Source organism: Scyliorhinus torazame, chromosome 8 (genome assembly GCF_047496885.1).
Source record: "Scyliorhinus torazame isolate Kashiwa2021f chromosome 8, sScyTor2.1, whole genome shotgun sequence".
NCBI lineage: Eukaryota > Metazoa > Chordata > Chondrichthyes > Carcharhiniformes > Scyliorhinidae > Scyliorhinus > Scyliorhinus torazame.
In genome coordinates, this window is record NC_092714.1 from 236,004,771 (window position 1) to 236,025,758 (window position 20,988).

The 20,988-nt window shown below is 45.8% G+C and overlaps 1 protein-coding gene across 1 annotated transcript in view; it reads left to right on the forward strand.

Moving 5' to 3' along the window:
• Window positions 1-20,988, forward strand: part of xkr7b (XK, Kell blood group complex subunit-related family, member 7b) — a 339,511-nt gene that overhangs the window by 307,972 nt on the left and 10,551 nt on the right. The window contains exon 2 of the mRNA XM_072514961.1: window positions 3,876-4,075. Within this exon, the coding sequence (XP_072371062.1) occupies window positions 3,876-4,075 (200 nt within the window). The remainder of the gene's footprint in view (window positions 1-3,875; window positions 4,076-20,988) is intronic.

Sequence of the window (20,988 nt, forward strand, 5' to 3'; positions counted from 1 at the left end):
CTCATCACTAAAGTGCCCAACCGTGGTGAGTGTTTCTGCGATGGTGGAGGGTGTTGGTGACAGCAGTGGCGTTGTGTCGTGCTCTTCGTCCCACTCTGAGTCCATGGCACTTTGGGGTGGGGGTTCGTCTCCACCCATCCACTCTGAGTCACTGTCCGGTATTTCGTCTTCCTGGGTAGTGCTGTCCCGGGTAGGGGTGTCCTGGGTAGTGCTGTCCCGGGTAGGGGTGTCCTGGGTAGTGCTGTCCCGGGTATGGGTGTCCTGGGTAGTGCTGTCCCGGGTAGGGGTGTCCTGGGTAGTGGTGTCCTGGGTAGTGGTGTCCTGGGTAGTGGTGTCCTGGCTCGGATGTGACGGGGGCCTGTGGCTGCCCCCCTCGTCGCTGGGTGGTCGCTCCCGCACGTGACGGGGGTGTCGTCTCCCTGTTGCTCCAGGTCTCTCCGTCTCCCGTGGTGTGCGAGGGGCATCCTGCGGGCGTCGCATGCTGGAGGGTCCGGGTCTCTCCGTCTCCCGTGGTCTCCGAGGGGCATCCTGCGGGCGTCGCATGCTGGAGGGTGCGGGTCTCTCCGTCTCCTGTGGTCTCCGATGGGCACCCTGCGGGCGTCGCATGCTGGAGGGTGCGGGTCTCTCCGTCTCCTGTGGTCTCCGAGGGGCATCCTGCGGGCGGTCTGCATCTGCGGGGATGGGTGCCTGGACGTTTGGTCCTGCGATACACAATGAAGCATGCATGGTTAGACATCAGGCAGTGATCAGGTGATATGGGGGAGGGGGATATAGGGGAGGGGGGATATGGGGACGGGCTGTCGGTGGCTCACTCGCTAGTACGCCCCCGACCTCTGCATCAGCAACCTCCCGGTCCTCAGGTCCGCCAGCCAGTTCCAGGGCCCTTTCCTCGTGTACGGTCAGTGGCCTCTCATCAGCGGGCCCTCCTCCAGTCCTCACATGCTCCCTATTGTTGTGTGCGCGCTTCTCCTGGGGGGGGGGTGGCAGGGGTAAAAGGCAACAGTGTTAGGCAGGTATATGAATGCACGCCATCGGTTGCGCGTGCATTGCAGAGGTTAAGGTTAGGGCTGGATTCACTTGGGGATATGGGGGAGGGGGGGATATGGGGGAGGGGGTATATGGGGGATATGGGGGAGGGGGGATATGGGGGATATGGGGAGGGGGGAATATGGGGGAGGGGGTGATATGGGGGAGGGGGGATATGGGGGATATGGGGAGGGGGGATATGGGGGAGGGGGATATGGGGGATATGGGGAGGGGGGGATATGGGGGAGGGGGGATATGGGGGAGGGGGGATATTGGGGAGGGGGTGATATGGGGAGGGGGGATATTGGGGAGGGGGTGATATGGGGGAGGGGGGATATGGGTGATATGGGGAGGGGGGATATGGGGGAGGGGGATATGGGGGATATGGGGAGGGGGGATATGGGGGAGGGGGGATATGGGGGAGGGGGGATATGGGGGAGGGGGGGATATGGGGGAGGGGGGATATGGGGGATATGGGGGAGGGGGGATATGGGGGAGGGGGGGATATGGGGAGGGGGATATGGGGGAGGGGGGATATGGGGAGGGGGGATATGGGGGATATGGGGGAGGGGGGATATGGGGGAGGGGGGATATGGGGGAGGGGGGGAGGGGGGATATGGGGAGGGGGGATATGGGGGAGGCTCACCCTGCCTGCTCTGACGAGGTCATTCACCTTCTTGTGGCACTGGGTGCCTGTCCGTGGTGTCATGGCCACAGCGGTGACGGCCTCTGCCACTTCCCTCCACAGACGCCGGCTGTGGCGTGGGGCAACTCTGCGGCCGTGCCCGGGATACAGGGCATCCCTCCTCTGCTCCACCGCGTCCAGGAGCGCCTCCACATCGCGTGACTCGAACCTCGGGGCTGAGCGACGGCCAGCCATCCAGTCGGGTGTTGCGGTCGGGTGTTCCGGTCGGGTATGACGCTGCACGGCGTGAACCACTGCGCAAGCGCGGATCCCGTTACGTCGCTGCTAGCCCATTTCGGGCCGGAGACTATCAACCCATTTTTCCGACGTGACGCAAGTCGGATTTGCGCCGTTTTTTGCGCCGATTGGCGGACTTTCCGCCGATAACGGAGAATTTCGCCCCAGGTTCCTGACACCGATTGTATAAAGGGACACAGATCACATCCCATAGGATGAAATTTTCTATAAAACACAAAGTGCCTTTTAATCTTATCACTTGAGTTCTTTGCACAGTGTTTGGAAGAACATCTCAAATGTCTGTGCTAGCTGTTCTATTTTTGGAGAATTCATCGCACAATATTATTTGGCTTTTTCAGATTTTTGCAGCTGAGATTAAACTAAAACAAAATAACTTTCTTCAGGTTGAAACCATTTTATAAAACAGCAACCAACAATTCAGCATCTGGGGCGGAATTCTCCAGGCATTGGGATTCTCTTTTCCTGCCGGCAGTGCATCCCCGCCCACGGTTTTCCCGGTGGCATAGGGTGGTTTCAATGGGGAATCCCATTGACAAGCGGCGGGAAGATAGAATCCCGCCACTAGCCAACAGCACGCCACCAAGAGTCTCGCTGCTGCGGGACAAGAGAATCCAGCTCCTGCTTACAAAACCGTCAGGTTGACTAGGACGAACCAGTCGCAAAATTGACGGATACTAGATTTCGGGAACTGTCTCTATGGGTGCATTTACACAGTAGATACTGATCTGCGACCATTATCTGTAGGTTATATTCAACCAGGCAGTATCCTAGCTACAGTGTCTGGGTGAAATGTGACTCCTGTGACCAGGACAGAACTCTGTATTTGTATGCGTGTGGTTAAGAGTGTAATAGTGTATCTGACAGAACCTGAAGCGCATAAACATTTAAATTAATTGCAGTAAGTGTAAAAAGTATCCAAAAGGTTCAAAGCATATTTTGGGTCACTTTTACACCTGTTTTCATATTCGACTGGATGTACAGCCTGAGATGTTAAACAGAAGTGTGTTCCTGATCTCTCTTGACTGTGGGCACACTTTTTACATTAGCGCAGTGAATCTTGCTTGTGAGGAGATACATATTGGAAAATCAGGGGCATGCAACCCATGGCTGAAAATAATCAGGAGGGTTCCTACAATTTTTCACTGTGCATTCTGGATGGTTGAAGTTCCCTCCTTGAAACAGATCCATAAGCTTGTCTCCTACAACTTTAGGGTTGGTACAAAACCACATTGATGTTAAAATTGCACTGTTTATGAAGCCTAAAAGAGACAAAGAGAGAGAGTGTGTTAACCACTACAGTTGTGGAGTCTAATTCCTTCTGGCTTTAATTGTTGTCGAAGGTTTTTGAAGATATTCTTTTTTTCTCTCTTTAATCCAATCATTCTTTCAGTCGCACATTTGCCATTGAATTGACTCATTCACATTTACACTTCTTGCACGTTCAGCAACTTGCCACACAAAATAACTGGAAAAAATAAATATCCAAGGGCAAGTCTAACAGAAGACATGGCAGGTGTCCTGCCCTAATATATCATGGTGCATATCTCGGCTGCAAAAACCTTTATCACAAAATGAATCAATCTTTAAGTTGTCACCTATAAAAAGCTCAGGTTGCTCATTTCAATGGCATAAGCTTTGACTTTTATTTTTATTTGAAGTATTTAATTGGTCCAGCAATAGATTGGTTACAGTCTTTTAAGAATCAGTTTGATAAAGCAGTAATATTTGCCTACACTCACTATTTCAACCAACTCTTTCATTCAGCCGCCCTGTGTGGAAATTTAGTTGATTGCTAAAGCACATTCCCCCATCAGCTGCTATGTATTGGACAGTCGCTAATAAAATGGATTCTGTGGAATTAACCGTCACTAAATTACCTGGAACATTATTTCTGTGTTTTAAATAGGTATCTCAGAGCCATGTATCTTGGGATTCAGAGCCGCTGGCACAGGGAGCATGAGCGCCGACACTTCTACTGGAGAATGATGTTTGAGAGCGCTGACATAAACATGCTGCGTCTGCTGGAGACCTTTCTTAAAAGTGCACCACAGCTTGTCCTGCAGCTCAGTATTATGGTGCAGAGAAACCACATTGGAACCTTGCAAGGTAAGGCTCAATCATTTCTCACAATATAAGGCACACCCGAAAGAACACACAACATTTTAGGAATGGGAAAAAGACCAACTGTTTGTCCCTTTATGCCACTCTCGCCTACTTGGTTATTTTCTTACTGCGTTATGGATTCCCTTCTCTCTCTTTAGAAATTTGACAAACTGTCCTCTCAACACGTTCAGCTTGTCACTAATCTGCTGTTATTGTTTTTACGTCATTACTTCTTTCCCAGTGGAAAGATGCACTGGCTGAATGAATGTCTGACAGACTACAATCTTTTATGGACAATACCATCTTTATAGCAGCCCCATATCAACCTGACCAGTATGGCATGAGGGCTTGATGGGTTCCTACACTCCAAAAGACGAAGGGTGGGTCACCTTCATCCACTGAATGAAATTATCCTGCTGGATGACCTACCAGAATTCAGTAGGAGGTCCAGTCCCCACTTGCAGGGAATGTGTGGTGTATAGTTTGAATCCTGCTCCTTCTGCCTCAGAGTGGGACTGCAACCATTAAGCCAAAGATTTGTTCCACTTTTCTAGTAATGTTCAAAAATTCTGTTTGTGCAGTGATGGAAAAGTTTCAACTGGTGTCCTTTCTTAATCTTAGCTTTATAATTATTGACATGTATCCCATGGTTAAACCTGTGGAATTGTTCAAGGTAGTTGAATATTATCCATTGGTTTCAGTAGAAAGATAAGCCACATGGACTGAATGGTTTTGCCCCTCTGTACTTTGATCCATTATTGTCTAGAGTTTAGGCATGCAAACTTATTCCAGTCATCGATGTTGATGTTGATCTAACTTCATCATTAGATTTTTTTAAATTATCTAAATGTAATTTTCCTAAGCAGTTCCTGTAATGGTTATGGGTAGCAGGGTGGATATGTCACTGGAATAGTAATCCAGAAGATAGATAATTATCTGGAGACACTACAATGGCAGTTTGTGAATTTGAATTCAGTTAATTGCATTTAAAAAATCACTAATGAAGATTGTGAAGTGTAAAATCCCAATTGCTTCACTCATGGCCTTTAGGGGAGGTAATCTACCATCCTTGGCCTGGTCTACATGTGACTCCAGGCCCACAGCATTGCGGTTGACTGTTAACTGTCCTCTGAAATATTCTAGCAAGCCACTCAGTTGTATCGAACAATAAGAATAAAACTAGAGGAGCCGTTCGACACCAACCTTGGCATCAGTTTTGAACATGAAAAAGGCACACAGCCCAGTCAATCTCACAAATCTCTAGAATTGTTTTTTAAAATGTGTTCATGGGACGTGGACTTCGCAGACTGTGCCAGCATTTATTGCCTATCCCTAATTGCCCTTGAGGGGCAATGAAGAGTCAACCACATTGCTGTGGGTCTGGAGTCACATATAGGCCGGACCAGGCAAGGACGGCAGATTTCCTTCCCTCAAGAATATTGGTGAACCAGATGGGCTATTACGCCAATTGACAATGGTTTCATGGTCATCACTAAACCTTTAATTCCAGATTTTTAATTCTACAGCCTTTGTGGAGATGGAGCCCTCTTCACACTGAGTGCATCCTCCACTGTGTTTTATGGCACTGCCACTGTGCTAAATGAATTAGATTCAGAACAAATCTAGCAGCTCCGTGAAGTGCTGTGGGCCATCAACTGCAGCAGAACTGTAAGCTCAAGGGCGTAGCCTATCCCTCAGTCTATCATTATCGCCAAGCCAGAGTATCAACCCTGGTTCAATGAGGAGTTTAGGAAAGCATGCCAAGGTATAAGGTATAAGGTGGCAAGCTGCTGAAGCCACAGCACAGGCTTACTTGTATGCTAAACAGTGGAATAGGCGTTCTATAGACAGAAATATGTGATCTTACCGGATCAGGTCAAAGCTCTGTAGTCCTACCACATTCACTCATGAATGGTTGTGGCCAATGAAGCAACAAATGGAAGGAGGAAGCTCGGTGAACATCTTGGTCCTCAATGATGACAGAGGCTAGCATATGAGAGCAAAAGGTAAGGCTGAAGTGACCACTGACATCTTCAACCAGATGTGCCAAGTGGATGATGTATCTCAGCCTCCATTTCTAACCCTCATCATCATAGATACAAGCCTTCAGCCAATCCAATTCACTTCACATGATATCAAGAAATGACTGGATGTAGCAACCGTTATGGACCATGATAACATTCTGGCTGGAAGACTGAATACTTACATTCCAAAAAGAACCATCTCGTAGCCAAGCTGTTCCAGTTCAGCTGAGACACTGGTACCTACCCAATCATATGAAAAGTTGGCCACATATGTCCTGTGCACGTAAAGCAGTACAAATTCTATCTGCCCAATTCATGATGGCAACAGGATGGTCTGGTCCTCTGACTGGAGAACAAGAAGGAATGTCCCAGCATTTCCATTGGAAAAGGCCCACTGGAATTAAGTGCCCGACTGGCCATCATCAGACCTTGCCAGAAAATTCCAGCTACCCTCTCCCTCTACTTCCTCTGCCAATCAAGAGCTGCTAGCCCATCAGAGGTTGGCATCTCTCTATCGCCCATCAGCACCACCAGAACTGGGGGTTACTGAGAGTAATGTAATCACCAGAAGCCTGCAATTGACCAACCCAGTCCACAAGCAAATGAGTTGTGGCCATAGGGAGGGGTCTCTGGTGGGGGGGGTGAGGGGTTGGACGAGAGGGCAGAGGAGGGTGGCTCTCAGAAGGTACCTTCCTGATGTTGGTGCCTTGATCAAGCACTGAGTGCCATTGAATGGTAAGGTTCACATCTCTCCCCATCCCCAGAAGTCAAGTATTTATTTTTGGGCTCCCCGCATGGTAATTCCCAGCCTGTCACTAGTTAAACAGCCAGCAGTAATTACCCACTTCAGAGCCACAATGAGCATCTGGGTGGGAAGGCAGTCCACGAGCCTCCTTGCACCCGACTTAATCGGGCAGAGGTGGGCAGAAGGTGTGATCCACACCACACAAACTCCTGCCTCCAAACCTCTGTCAGGGAGGCATTAAATTCGGCCCATTGTGTCCAACTTTCTTCTCTTTCCTGTAAAATGGATATAGTGTCCCAAAGAAGGTGTAATACAGGCTTGCAGAATATTCCAGGAATAGAATCTGAGTAATGAAGGAAGGTGGAAGCAATCAGAGCTGTATTATCACTCTGAAAATTAAATGGGGGCATTCAGGAGTGTCCAAAACAGCGAAATGAATAGACCAAGGCAAAACATAGTTTATTTATATGCCAAACTTAATTGCTGTTACCTCAATGACTGCTTTTATATAGATACTGGATAAGTACGCACAGAAGAAGAATAAGAATGGTTAAGGACAGAAAACAAGGAAAATTAAATGTATTAAATTATCTGTTAAATTCAGTCAGTAACAGCTCTCCTCCTGTTTCATGCTTTATGTTACTAATTTAAAAAAAGCCGGAACCAAGCTTTCATTGCAAATCTAAGTATGGCCCAATCCCGTTAAAGTAAGTCAATTTGGATTAGTTCAGTTTCCTGACCCAGCCACACACTCCATGTAGAATTTGTCATCCAATCTTTGTATCAAGAACGGATTCTTATGGTTTTGGTTGGTAGACATTTTAAGATCAATCAATAAAGTTAATGTTAGGTTTTTATTTTTGTGCCAAACGAATAAAGTAGCATAAACAAAATAACTCTTTGGTCATAGGTTATGTCAATATAGTTCTAAGCATACTTTAGAGAATGTAAGAAGAATTAAAGAAATAATCATCTTTATTAGTGTCACTAGTTGGCTTACATTAACACTGCAATGAAGTTACTGTGAAAATCCCCCAGTCACCACGCCCCGGCGCCTGATTGGGTACACGGAGGGAGAATTCAGAATATCCAACTCACCTAACAAGCACGTCATTCGGGATTTGTGGGAGGAAACCGGAGCACCCGGAGGAAACCCACGCAGACACGTGCAGACTCTGCTGACAGTGACTCAAGCCGTGATATCGAATTTGGGTCCCTGGAGCTGTGAGGCAACAGTGCGAACCACTGTGCTACTGTGCACTTAAATTTATATAGCGTGTTATTATTGCCATTAAGGTGTTTTAGATTGCTTCACAGCTGATAAATTACTTTTGAAGTACAGTTATTATGTTATGTCCTATGAAAAATCAAGGAAATCCAGTAGTTTGAAACATGTTCTGCCGGTTTTATGTTTTTAAAAACTATTTTAAAATGGAAGCTGTTTATTGGTAGGGACAGTTTGGCTAAGTTAATGGAGCTAGTACTTTAGATATGGTGATGAGCCTAGCAACACTGTAAACAGATATTTAACTGAGGCAACTGGGTAACAATGGATAATAGTACATCAAACATTTGAGTAAGTTGACAGAGGTTCAAAGGAGCAGATGAAGTGTGTGCAAATTACATTCTAAAAGGTGGAGTCACGGAATGAAGGTAATTTATTTTGACATAGATTAAATTGAGGAGATTAGTTCAGATAAGGGAAGATCAAAAGGGAAAACAGTATATAAGTAGCAATTTAAACCTATGAAAGTTAGCTGTTTGGGTATCTCAGCCCACAACAGGAAAAGCTGTTTGAATCCCAGCAAGCTGAGTCTGTGGAAAAGCTTCCTTGCACAACCAGTTGTTCTGCCCCATGTCAGAAGCAACCTTGTGCGAAAGTCAGAGTTTGTGTGAGACCATTGTCTCACAGTGTGACAAACAGCTGGGGGGATGTGATGAGAGATCCACAGGAGTTGTTTTGGGTGGCATCCGTCAATTGGCGGTGTGTCTGACCACATTTTGCCGATTGGTTTATATGGACTGTGCACTTACTGAGAACATTAGAATATAAGATATATTTTGTACTTGTTTAATTCTTATAAATCTGAATGCACCTGTAATGGTATAGTTGGGGGAAGGAGTACAGCATTATAGTTGATCTTTTCTTGTTTACTAAAAAGTTTCATAGAATCATAGAATTTATTGTGCAGAAGGAGGCCATTCGGCCCATCGAGTCTGCAGCGGCCGTTGGAACGAACACCCCACTCATGCCCGAGTCTCTACCCTGTCCCCGTAACCCAGTAACCCCATTTAATCTTTTGGACACTAAGGGGAAATTTAGCATGGTGTCAAGGGAGTGTCCCTTCAAGAAATGTTTCGTCTTATCAAATGGCTTCAGTGATGTCATTGTGTGGGTGGAGCTGGGCTGTGGCTCTGGGTTTTACTTTCGTTTTTGAGCTGGGAGCTATTGTGTGGCTCTGAGTTTTTCTGCTTTCGTTTTCACATTTGGAAGCTGAATTCAGATAAAGAAGTCTTGTGTTGTTTCTCTCTCTGCATTTAAAAGCTGTCTCCAGATTACGTGATAACTTAAAAGTGATAACTGTTTTCTGGAAGGAATTCAAACCTACTGTTTTGGACAGGAAACAAGACGTACCTGTACCAGGTGTTGAGTGCTGTGTGCTTGGCCACACCTTTGACAGGGTTTTCTGGTTTATGGAATCATGTTATCAAATTGGGACAACTTAAAGGGGTAATTTATTCAGGATTATACACAAAGTGCTGTAGCTTTGTGGGGTATTTATGTTTGTAGTTGATAAAAATGCTTACTGTATGTGTTTATAAAAATGTTAACTAAATTTGTGGAATAAAATTTGTTTTTGATTAAAAGTGCTTAAGGCCTCTGCTGAATAGCACCTGAAAAGCAGGCCCTTGTGCTCCTCGTAACCAATATTAGTAAGCAGTTGTAGGTCAGGTGAACTGCATGCTATACTTTGGAGTGTTCCAAACCCTGGCCCATAACAATGGCCAATCCACCTAACCTGCACACCTTTGGACTGTGTGACGAAACCGGAGCACCCAGAGAAAACCCACGTAGACACGGGGAGAAGGTGCAAACTCCACACAGACAGTCTAACCACTGTGCCACCGTGCCGCCCATATTTGTGCTTCAGGGAAGTTTACATATTCTTTTATCCTTTTGTTAAAAGTTAACCGACAGTCCTGTGACTCAGTTTATGCACAACTCTAAACAAAGAATAAAAGTGATCTATTGAGCCTCTGGGACCTGACTGCCCAATAGTAACAGTAGTTGGAATCATACCGGTATATAGCCATTGAGTTAGTGAAGCATATTGTTAGTTGACTTTATTGTTGCTTATTTCATTGTTCGATAACCTTTTATTTTATTTAAAATTATCACAAAGACGTCTGTGACATCATTCTCAGGTTTTCAAATCCGTCCTCACATTATTACCAAACTGCAAAATAGAGTTGAGAGCAGGTGTTTCAAGTTTCCCTTCTGGGATTTGAAATATCCTGATATTTGCCATCAGTTGTGCTCGTAACAGTAGGAAAATGTGGCAATTTGTGCACAGCACATTCCCACAAACAGCAAATTAGATCAACGACCAATTAATTCACATTACGTGGCGAGTGTGCAAGGAAATATTAAAAGGTCCAGAAAGGAGTCCACACTGAACGGAACTGAGTCAAAGGGAAAAGGTATAATGCAACAGAATAAGAGTACAGAGCAGTTACTCCACTACAGGAGCCAGCTCACAGTTCATGGCCCTCCGGTACAATGTAAAAGGGGCACCCTGCCCTGCAGTGGGGGAATGTGTATTCCACATAGTCTTTTGGGAATATCAATCCCCTAGTCTCATAAGTGTCCCATGACCCCAGGTTATGACAGAAAAGTAGAATTTTCTTTCAAATGTTATGCCTGCGTGAATGAGTTTTCCTTATCAACTGCAATTTTGTGATTCGGGGAAGTTTACATAATAATCCAGGCAATAATTATTGACAATATATATTTCAATATTCTAAAGGTTTAATGGAGATACCGCTTCGAAGAAAATCTGATTTGAAAGTCAACAATGTGAGCCCCTTCTGTTTCCCCCCCCCCAAGCCTCCCATGGTGACCCACCCTCGGCCAAGCACTGGGGTGGCAATCCCAGCACCTCCGGCTCTTTGCTCGTAAGCAAAGGTGGCTACTCATCTCCTTGGCTCCCCACACAAGCCCTTCAACCAGGTTCATGTTATTCAAAGGGAGTACTAATCGGCGCCAGCATTCGCAGGGGAGGCTGCTGAATGACGGGAGGCCATTGGATATGGGATCCTTCTCGTTAATTGTATGGAAATGGGGCTTACGTGGTGATAATTGGCTTCCCACCATGCTATGGTGAGATCCTGGGGAGCGGGCTGGTTTCATCGCAAACTGGTTGGTGCCTGGCGTGGTTCTCATTTTCGGCTCCTCCCGGTATTCACCAGCCTCGTTACACTTGAGCGAGAGCGTAATGAGGCCGGAGAATCGCGCCCTCTGTTTTTATGTTTCTCTTTCATTAAGTCAAATCCCATTTTTCCTTTCTGTATCAGTTTCTTGATCCTGCTTTGCTGAATACTAAAATGCTTCCAAACCTCTGGCTCACTACTTTTTTTGGACAACCTTATAAGCTTTTGATATAATACAATCTTTAGATTCTTTTGATAGGCACGGGTGGATCACTTATCCTACGGGTGGATCACTATACATTAAATGAATATATATTTGGTGTAATCCATGTATTAAATTCTGGATGTTGCCTGTCAACCATCATACCTTTTAATGTAGTTTTCCAATCTATCACAACCAGCTTGCCCCTCATACAGTTGTAGTTTCTCTTGTTTAGATTTGAGATCTGAGTTTCTTAGTAAAAATTCCATCATACTATGATCATTCTTCCCCAAAGGCTCCTTTACATTGCAATTATTTTTGGCCTTTTCTCATTGCATAGTACTGGACCTAAAAACTGGCTCATTCACTAGTTGATTCCTCAACATACTGTACTGGAATATTATCTCGCAGAAGACCAAACCAGACTTCCAATAGGCCATTCCCTCACAGGACACAGTATGTAGTGGGACTCCCAACTAGTTTATAGCACAAAAACATCTCTTAAAGAAAGGTTGGAAGACTGACGAGATATGCTGATGGAAGTTGCCAAAGGGCATCTGACAATTTCAGGATGGTTGACAAGATGTGAAAGATAACCCTGAGATTCTCTGATATTCCTAGGCCTCAATTTTTAGCATGGCTGGGCACAGAATCATCAGGGAACATATCTCGCTGACAGTCCTAATGCCATTTTACGTTCTAATGAGCGTTGATTTGCATTAGGTGGGTCTTCCAGCCCTTACTCAGGAGGAAATCCCTTGCGTCTTAAAGAGCTGTTGGCCAATCAGATTGGCCGGCAGCTCTCTAGTCCCTCTAACAACAGCGCAGTAGTGGCTGGATGAGGAAAATGAAATGAAATGAAAATCGCTTATTGTCACAAGTAGGCTTCAAATGAAGTTACTGTGAAAAGCCCCTAGGTGCCACATTCCGGCGCCTGGTACGGGAATTGAACCGTGCTGCTGGCCTGCCTTGATCTGCTTTCAAAGCCAGCGATTTAGCCCTGTGCTAAACCAGCCCCTTATCTGCACCACCCAGCCTGAGAGGCATTCCTGTGAACCGGAGACCCGGGGTAAGTGATAGGGGGTTCCAATGTGGGTGGGTAGGAAAGGCCTCGGTTGGGGGGGGGGCTCACGATGAGGTCTCAGCGGGCCAGACTGGGGAAGAGAGGTCTGGAAGTCAACGGGCCTTAAAGTGGGTGCACCGAGTCAGAAGGGGGCTTCGAAATGAGGTGCCCCTCTCCATTCCAATCTGGGATCTAACGTCCCTTATTTCTGAGTGTCCCCGTCCCCGCCAAGCTGTCATCCAACCACCAAAAATTGAGGCTGGGCAGGAATCAGCCCTTAAGTGGCCTTTAATTAACAACTTGAGGGCCTCAGTTGGAGCAAGGGCATGTGTTACAATCCCTAAATGCTGCAAAGAGAAAAGGTATGGAGGTGTCACACACTTGCATATCTTACAAACACAACTCGAGGTTTATTAGGAGATGTTGCTCATACAATCTAAGCATGCACAAACACTCTGCTGACATCGCTACAGATCACGGGACATTCCGCCAACAAAGATGTATTCCTTAACTCATCCAATGCCCTGCCTGCTCCAATGTTAAATCGCTATGCAGTCAGGACGGGCAGGCATCCCATCAGTGCCACACACACACACCCTCCCCCGCCCCGCCCCCTGGACCGCAGACCCCACCATGGAGCTGGTGGGAATGTAACGATTCTGGCCCTGGAGTTTTTGGTGTTACCATGAGTGCCAGATGGGATGTTCCTATTCCCCAGAATTGGGGTAGCACAGCCCTGCGCTTTCACTAAAAAAACACAGTTGGACATGGTGCAAAAAGTGAGCATCACACTGAGGACCTGAATCTCATGCCAGAAAAGGCACGTGAAGCACATGTACCCATATTATATGTACTATATTTAAAATTGGGGCATGTGATGATAAAATGGGGTCACTGGCTGCAGCTGCGGTGAGTCAGCAATTTACAACACTGGTAAATTATGATATTGTTGAAAAAAAGTATTTCTTTGCAGCAGGCTTTGTGTAGTGATAGGTTGTATTAGTAATTTCGGAGTGAATTGTGTGGTGATGGGTAAGTGATGTTAGTAAGGTTAGAATACATTGAACAGCAGGTGAAAGAACACTGCTGTTTGTCACAGGATGATAGGTTGGGAATTGACAGAAGCTAAATAGAGGCTGTGGTTGTGGTTCGTTGAAAGATGCAGTGACCAGGAATAAATAGAATCTTAATCAGTGGCAATAAAAATAAAATAATAGTGCTGAATTCATTGGCTGAGTTAGAACGGCTCCAAAAGAGGCCAGATTTAAATTGGAATTTGCCAGATGGCCTTGTACAGGCCTCTGCAGGTCCCTTACAAGACAATGATGTAGGGGAGATGGATTGCTATGCTGGGAATTCCCACTAAACCAACTCATTAAGACCTGATATATCCAGTGAGATATGACGCTGTTCAGAATGACTTAAGTAGGCCCCAAAACAATATTTGGTTTGATCCCTTCACACTGTGCACAAGGGAGTTACTCCATGAGAATCATAGAATTTACAGTGCAGAAGGAGGCCATTCAGCCCATCGAGTCTGCACCGGCCCTTGGAAAGGGCACCCTACATATGCCCACTCCTCCACCCTATCCCCGTAACCCAGTAACTCTATCAACCCTTTTTGGACACTAAGGGCAATTTATCATGGCCACTCCGCCTAATCTGTACATCTTTGGACTGTGGGAGGAAACCGGAGCACCCGGAGGAAACCCACGCAGGCACGGGGAGAAGGTGCAAACTCCGCACAGACAGTGACCCCAGCCGGGAATCGAACCTGGGACCCTGGAGCTGTGAAGCAATTGTGCTAACCATTATGCTACCGTGCCGCCGTGAGGTGGGGCAACAGGGAAAACTCCTCCCTGCCCAATCCTTGTCAGAATTTCTGACCGCATAGAGCAATGGATACCTGAGATTTGTCCATATTGGTGTAGAAATGCTCATTCAGGTAAAGTGCCCTCCTAGTCATTCTGCAAACTCTCTGGCCTGAACACCTCTGGAATGCACCATTTCAGAGCGACGTTGATGTTAGTGCCATGATGAGAGATCACCCATTAAGGGGGTCACAGGTTTGAAATGAGATCAGTAAAGTTATCAATGATTAGGGGTGTACATCTATGTTAAAGCAAGAGAATAGAAGTAAGGAGAATGGATGAGAGAAAGGGAGAGTAAGAGAAAAGGTGCAACTTTGATATATTAGTTAAAAGTGAGAAACTAACAGCATAGGAGATGGTTAAAAAAAAGATTAAATACAAAAATAAATTGTGCAAATCAAATGAATAGGCAAAACTTGAAAGTTTATTAGCGTTTTGAGAATTATGGTTAATAATATGAAGAAAGATACTGGAAGGCAATAATGGAACAGCCCAGGTGGCTGATTATGATCTATGGTCAATAATTATCCGTTCATATAAGTAACACCAACGACAACAACTTATTATTTCTGTATCATTACCTAAGTTACAAAGTTTGGGGTTAGGTCTTTGTGGCCAGGTTTTCGTTCCCCGCCAACCAATCGGATGGCAGAAGCCAAACCCCTGCCATCCTGAAAATTTAGGCCATTATGTTTCTGTTTTGTAAGAAAAAGATATTGTGCATAATTCAGCCACAACGTTGTGCCTGGCGGGTGAATCCCGGGAGAGGCTCACATTGGGCTTTGCGCAGGGCGCTGAGCCGATCACCCAACCCAAGGCGCCCAGTACGATCTGGGTCACACCTCACTGGGCATCCAAAGGGCAGCGATTAGTACTGGACTCCACAAGCGGAGAAGAGTCGTGATGCCCACCTGGGGAGGGGGGGGGGTCTCGGAGGCCATTGGAATGCCCCGGGTGGTCGGGGACAGGGCAGGCCAGTACCTGGGCACCCTGGCAGTGCCAACTGGGAGCCTTGTCAGTGCCAGCCCTTGGAAAGTGCACCCTACTTAAGCTCACCCTATCCCTAACCCAGTAGCCTGCCTAACCTTTTGGACACTAAGGGGCAATTTAGCATGGCCAATCCACCTAACCTGCACATCTTTGGACTGTGGGAGGAGATCAGAGCACCCGGAGGAAGCCCACCCAGACACTGGTAGAAAGTGCAAATTCCACAGAGTCATCTGAGGCAGGAATTGAACCCGGATCCCTGGAGCTGAGGCAGCAGTCCTAACCACTGTGCCACCATATATTGGACATGTGTTCCTCGCCATAATTCAGCACTTATTAACAGTCTCACTCAGAGGCCATGGGATAGTTTAGAACATAAGCAATAGGAACTGGGATAGAGCATATGAACCCTGGATTCAATACAATCATGGCTGATCTTCTAACTCAAATCCACTTTTTCACCCACTCCTCATATTCCTTGATTCCCTGGGAGAACATAAATCTGCCTGGTCTGTCCTGGAACATCCAGGACCCTCTGGGGTAGAGAATTCCAAAGATTCATAATCCTTTGAGTGAAGACATTTATCCTCTTCCTTGTCCTAAATGATTGTCTCTTTATCCTGAAACCATCCCAGTGTTCCAGGTTCCCCAGTCAGGAGAAACAAACCTCTCAGTGTACAACCTCTTAAGTCCCTTCAGAATCTTGCACCTTTCAGTTAGACCATCTCTCTGAAGTTTAGAAGAGAGTATAGGCCTAATTTACTCAGTTTCTCATCATGGGACAACCCTGTCATTCAAGGAACCTTAGTTCGTGAAGTTTCGCTTCCACTTCCAATGCAGGTATATTATTCCTTAAATATGGAAATTAAGGGTGGAATTTAATTGCCCCCCCCCCCCCCAGATTTGGTGGTGGGAGGGACATTTAATTATCTGGGAAGGTGGCAAGTGGGGACCATGCCACGGGTGGGGACCTGTTGCAAACGGAGGCCCATAAGTGAGCAATTAATGTCCATCTAAGTGTCTCACCCTGCTTGTGAGTATCCAGTGGTAGGTGAGGGAGTTTCTATGCAGGAAGTCCAAAAAGCAAACTCTGTATGGATTACTCACAGGCTTCCAAGACGGCTCCATCATTCAAAGAAATTCAGTGCTTGATTGAGGCACCCAGCATTGGGTACGGTGCAGCCTGCTGAGAGCCACCCTCCTGCCCAGACACTTCATTCCCCCCACCCCCATGTGACCCCCATCCTGCCATCACTCACCTGTGGCTTGGATCCCTCAGCCATCCTGAGATCCTGGATGGATGGATGGATTTGTTTATTGTCACGTGTACCGAGGTACAGTGAAAAGTATTTTTCTGCGAGCAGCTCAACAGATCATTAAGTACATGAGAAGAAAAGGGAATAAAAGAAAATACATAATAGGGCAACACAACATGTACAATGTAACTACAAAAGCACTGGCATCGGATGAAGCATACAGGGTGTAGTGTTAATGAAGTCAGTCCATAAGAGGGTCATTTAGGAGTCTGGTGACAGTGGGGAAGAAGCTGTTTTTGAGTCTGTTCGTGCGTGTTCTCAGACGTCTGTATCTCCTGCCCGATGGAAGAAGTTGGAAGAGTGAGTAAGCCGGGTGGGAGGGATCTTTGATTATACTGCCCGCTGATTATACTGATCCTGGTGGGTATATTGCCAGCTCTGACAGTGGCAGCTGTCTGTATATGCTGATAAGACAGCTGCTCTTGGGACTAGGATTTCCACCTCTGGGATTCCTATCCTGTTCAGTGCCTGATTTAATTCAATGGACGTTCCCTATAAGAGGTGATGCAGGGTTCTCACCTGCTCTCCAGATGACAAGAAGATCCCCATTGCGCCCTTTAAATACCACCCCAAAACTGCACACACTACTCTAGGGGTGGCACGGTAGCACAGTGGGTAGCACTGTTACTTCACAGCTCCAGGGTCCCAGGTTTGATTCCCGGCTCCTGTATGGAGTCTGCACATTCTCCCCGTGTCTGCGTGGGTTTCCTTCGGGTGCTCCGGTTTCCTCCCACAAGTCTCGAAAGGCGTGCTGTTAGGTGAATTGGACAGTCTGAATTTTCCAAATTTCCGTGTACCCAATCAGGTGCTGGAATGTGGCGACTTGGGGCTTTTCACAGTAACTTCATTGCAGTGTTAATGTAAACCTACTTGTGACTATTAAGATTATAATAATAAAAAGATGTGGTTCACTTGTCGCAGGATTTCCTTAGCCTTACACTCCAATCCCCTTGCAACAAAGGCCAAATTGCTATTTACCTTTGCCTGCTGCACATTCCTGCTCATTTTGTGTTTTTCGTACAAGTACACCCACGTCTCTCTGAAATCAGCATTTACAAATTTCAAGCCTTTTAAAAAGTATGCTGCTCTCCTATTCCTGCGACCAACACTGTCATGCAAATTGGGGATTTCACATTAGCACAAATAAGTTTTCTTCATTTGTGGCACAATAGTTTGCTATTCCTGACCTGTAAGTACTTGTTGCTGATAAAAATACAAAGCAAAGTGAGAAGACAGAGAAGACATTTCTTTCCCCAGCACTGATACCATCGATGATTGTAGAATAAAGAGCATCACTGTGCGCAGAACTAAATGTCTGGGGGTTTTCTATTTATTTTACATCTAACTGCAAATATGCAACACAGAAATCTTTCAGCAAATCCATGCCCGAAAAAATACTTACTGACACGCCTGTTAGTGAAGCCATTGATTTCCAGGAGAATACTGGACCCATGATATAAGTGCACTGCATTTATTTGAAATAAATTTTCCAAATAACTGAGGGAATGACATTGATTGCAAACATAGATTGCAAGAGGACAAAATACTCATCAGAAATTTAGTGTGTTTTCCTCAGAAGCACAGAGATATCAAGGCAAAAGAATTAAAGTTTGGCTGATTCTAATAATCGTTATAATCATTACTGAGCTCTTCACCTTATTAAATATTAGAGCGATTAAGAAAATAAGTAGTGTTAATGGAGCTTCAGACAGGATGTTGGGAATGCTAGATAATGCTTATCTGGTGTCTACCAGCTCTTGAGGTGTTTCCTAGGTTTCCAGCCTGTAGATATTGGATCATTTTAACAGCGTGGATCAGCTTTCCACTGTAATGAGAGGAAGATCCTGCATTTACAGAAGCTCCATTCATATGCCTTTGGTCTTGAACTTTCATCCAGATTGGCAGTTGTTGGGCTCCTCTCCTTTTGGACAGACCAACTTACATCAAGCTCAGAAAATCAACTGCCTTTCCCATTTTTTCTGTGTTCGGTTTTATGTGTTTTTTGAGTAAATGTTGATTGGCGATTTGTCAGTATTTGATACTGTATCGTATAAGCTGTTACAAATGGTTCCCAATTTTTTTTTTTACAACATATATATACAACATATATAGACAACAGGCAGCGCCCCCCCCCCCCCCCCCCCCCCGCACACTCTACCATCCGGCCTCTGAGGGGATCTCAACTGGCATTTTCTCATCTTCAGAAAGAAATCATTAATAAACAGGAACAAATTCCATTATCTGGTTTCTTTCCCTTTACATAACTTTACCAAGTACCCGCTTTGCTCTTCCCGATTGAGGCTGTTTGGTTTGCCAGCCCGATGACAAGTAGGCAGCTGCCTTCTTTCAGCACAGTGCACCTGCATCCAACATAACTCATAACAGTAATAAATAATAAGGATTATTATTATTAACATTCGCCACTGCTTTTGTGACAATTGTAGCAACCACGGCAACCTATACAAATATTTCTGTCTGAAGATGGTGTGAGTTTCTGCTCAAATCTGGCCAATGCTACTTCCTATAGTCAGTAAAGTCCCAATTTTAACTCTGGACAGGGCCAAGGTGAGTGGCAAAGGCCCCTACCATCAGCCTCATGGGACCTGGGTGATTTTAATTCCTGCGGTGGAGGGAGGGGTGGGGGGGCAATGGGCCATGCATGCATGCTCTAGTTCATCTGCTAGTGGGTATGAGCAGAAAGTGAGGCAGCAGGAGGCTGCCACTGGGACCCACAGGAACAGTCTGTGATACTTGGGCATGTTTCAGGAAGAGGGAACCTGAGACAGCGGAGCCATAAACGTTCCTTGTGGGTTTGTAGGAGAATCGCTATTCCTGCTGGACTCCGCAAGGGAAACCTTTTCCAATAGTTAAAATATTGACCAGTATGGATCTCCCTGGGCCCAGTTCTTCCCTCCAGGTTGATCTGATGCTTCTACATTCAAGCCCCTAGTAACAATAACAATCAAACACTGATTTCGCCCGCGGACCTCAATCTGCATGTTTCAAACAGACACGTCTCATCGTTGCCGAGTCAGAGGAGCAGATTAAAATGGACAGTAATTGGGAAAGGAGTGGGATGTTGGCAGGTACATCTCTTCAATAATTTTACCTGGCTGCTTGCCTGATTTTCACGAGTTGAGCATGGCTTAAATTGCTCCGTTAAAAGTCATCTGATATTACCAGCAGGAATTTTGATCTTGCATCCTGTTCCCACTGTTGGGATGAAATGCAACCCATACACCAATCAGGGCCAAAGGTAGATTTTGAAGGAGGCAGCCAATAATGTGGCTCCCTCAGGGAACTTCGCTAAATCAAAGGTTCCCAAAGGTGGAGTGTCAATGGGAGGCTGTCCAGCACTGGAAGATCAGCAGAGCCACTGTAGAGATGGGCACTGCTGAAGTAGGTGGGGCTCTGCGAGGGTGAAGGTTTTCCAGTATTTAAAAATAAGCTGTGGCACAGGCAGCAGTAGGGCCAGCATGCTGTGCGCCTCTGGTCACGATGGTCACATGGGATGGGGGAGGGGGGAGGGGGCGGTTAAAGGAGGCGTCACTGGCAACAAGTAACTAACAATCTAGAGAAGCGTCCAATGTCCAGATTGACGTGAAGACTACACAGCTACTTTCCCGACCCAGACTATCTACAACAACAGAGAACGGTTTGTATTTTTGATCTGATATGATCCATTACAGTGTCCGGAACGGACAATAGATTGTCAGTGGAGAAGTGTACTACTAGTTGTAGCTGCTGTTCACTGATATAAATACCATAGGACACTATTCTTTAACATAGGTTTCTGTGACCTTGGGCATCATGTGTATCAACTGAAATGATTGGTTGTTGTGCAGCTTTTGTTTTTGTTTGAGGGACTCACTTGGTTGATTCAAGGGAACTGGCACTAGATCTGACAAAACACAAGCTGTGACAGCTTTCAGTGCACTAAGTTTCACTGTGGTATCACCTTGTCAAGAAACAAATAAGATGAAAGACACTACTTGTGTTCTTCTCATGAAAACCTTTCACTGGAAAGTATTCATTTAGTCCCGCACGTGAAAACTGGGCAAACATACAGGATAAGCTATAAATGATAGTTGGAGGATAATGGTTAACACACTCAAATGAAAATCCTCTGTCCCCCATTTGAATGGTCAGGTTAGCTATTTGAAATAACTACTCCCTTACCATAACAAATAGTGAAATGTCACACAATACATTAAAGATTTTCCCACAATTATTGCCAGTAGTTGTTTGGTAGTACAGAACTCGACTTTTGCTGAACA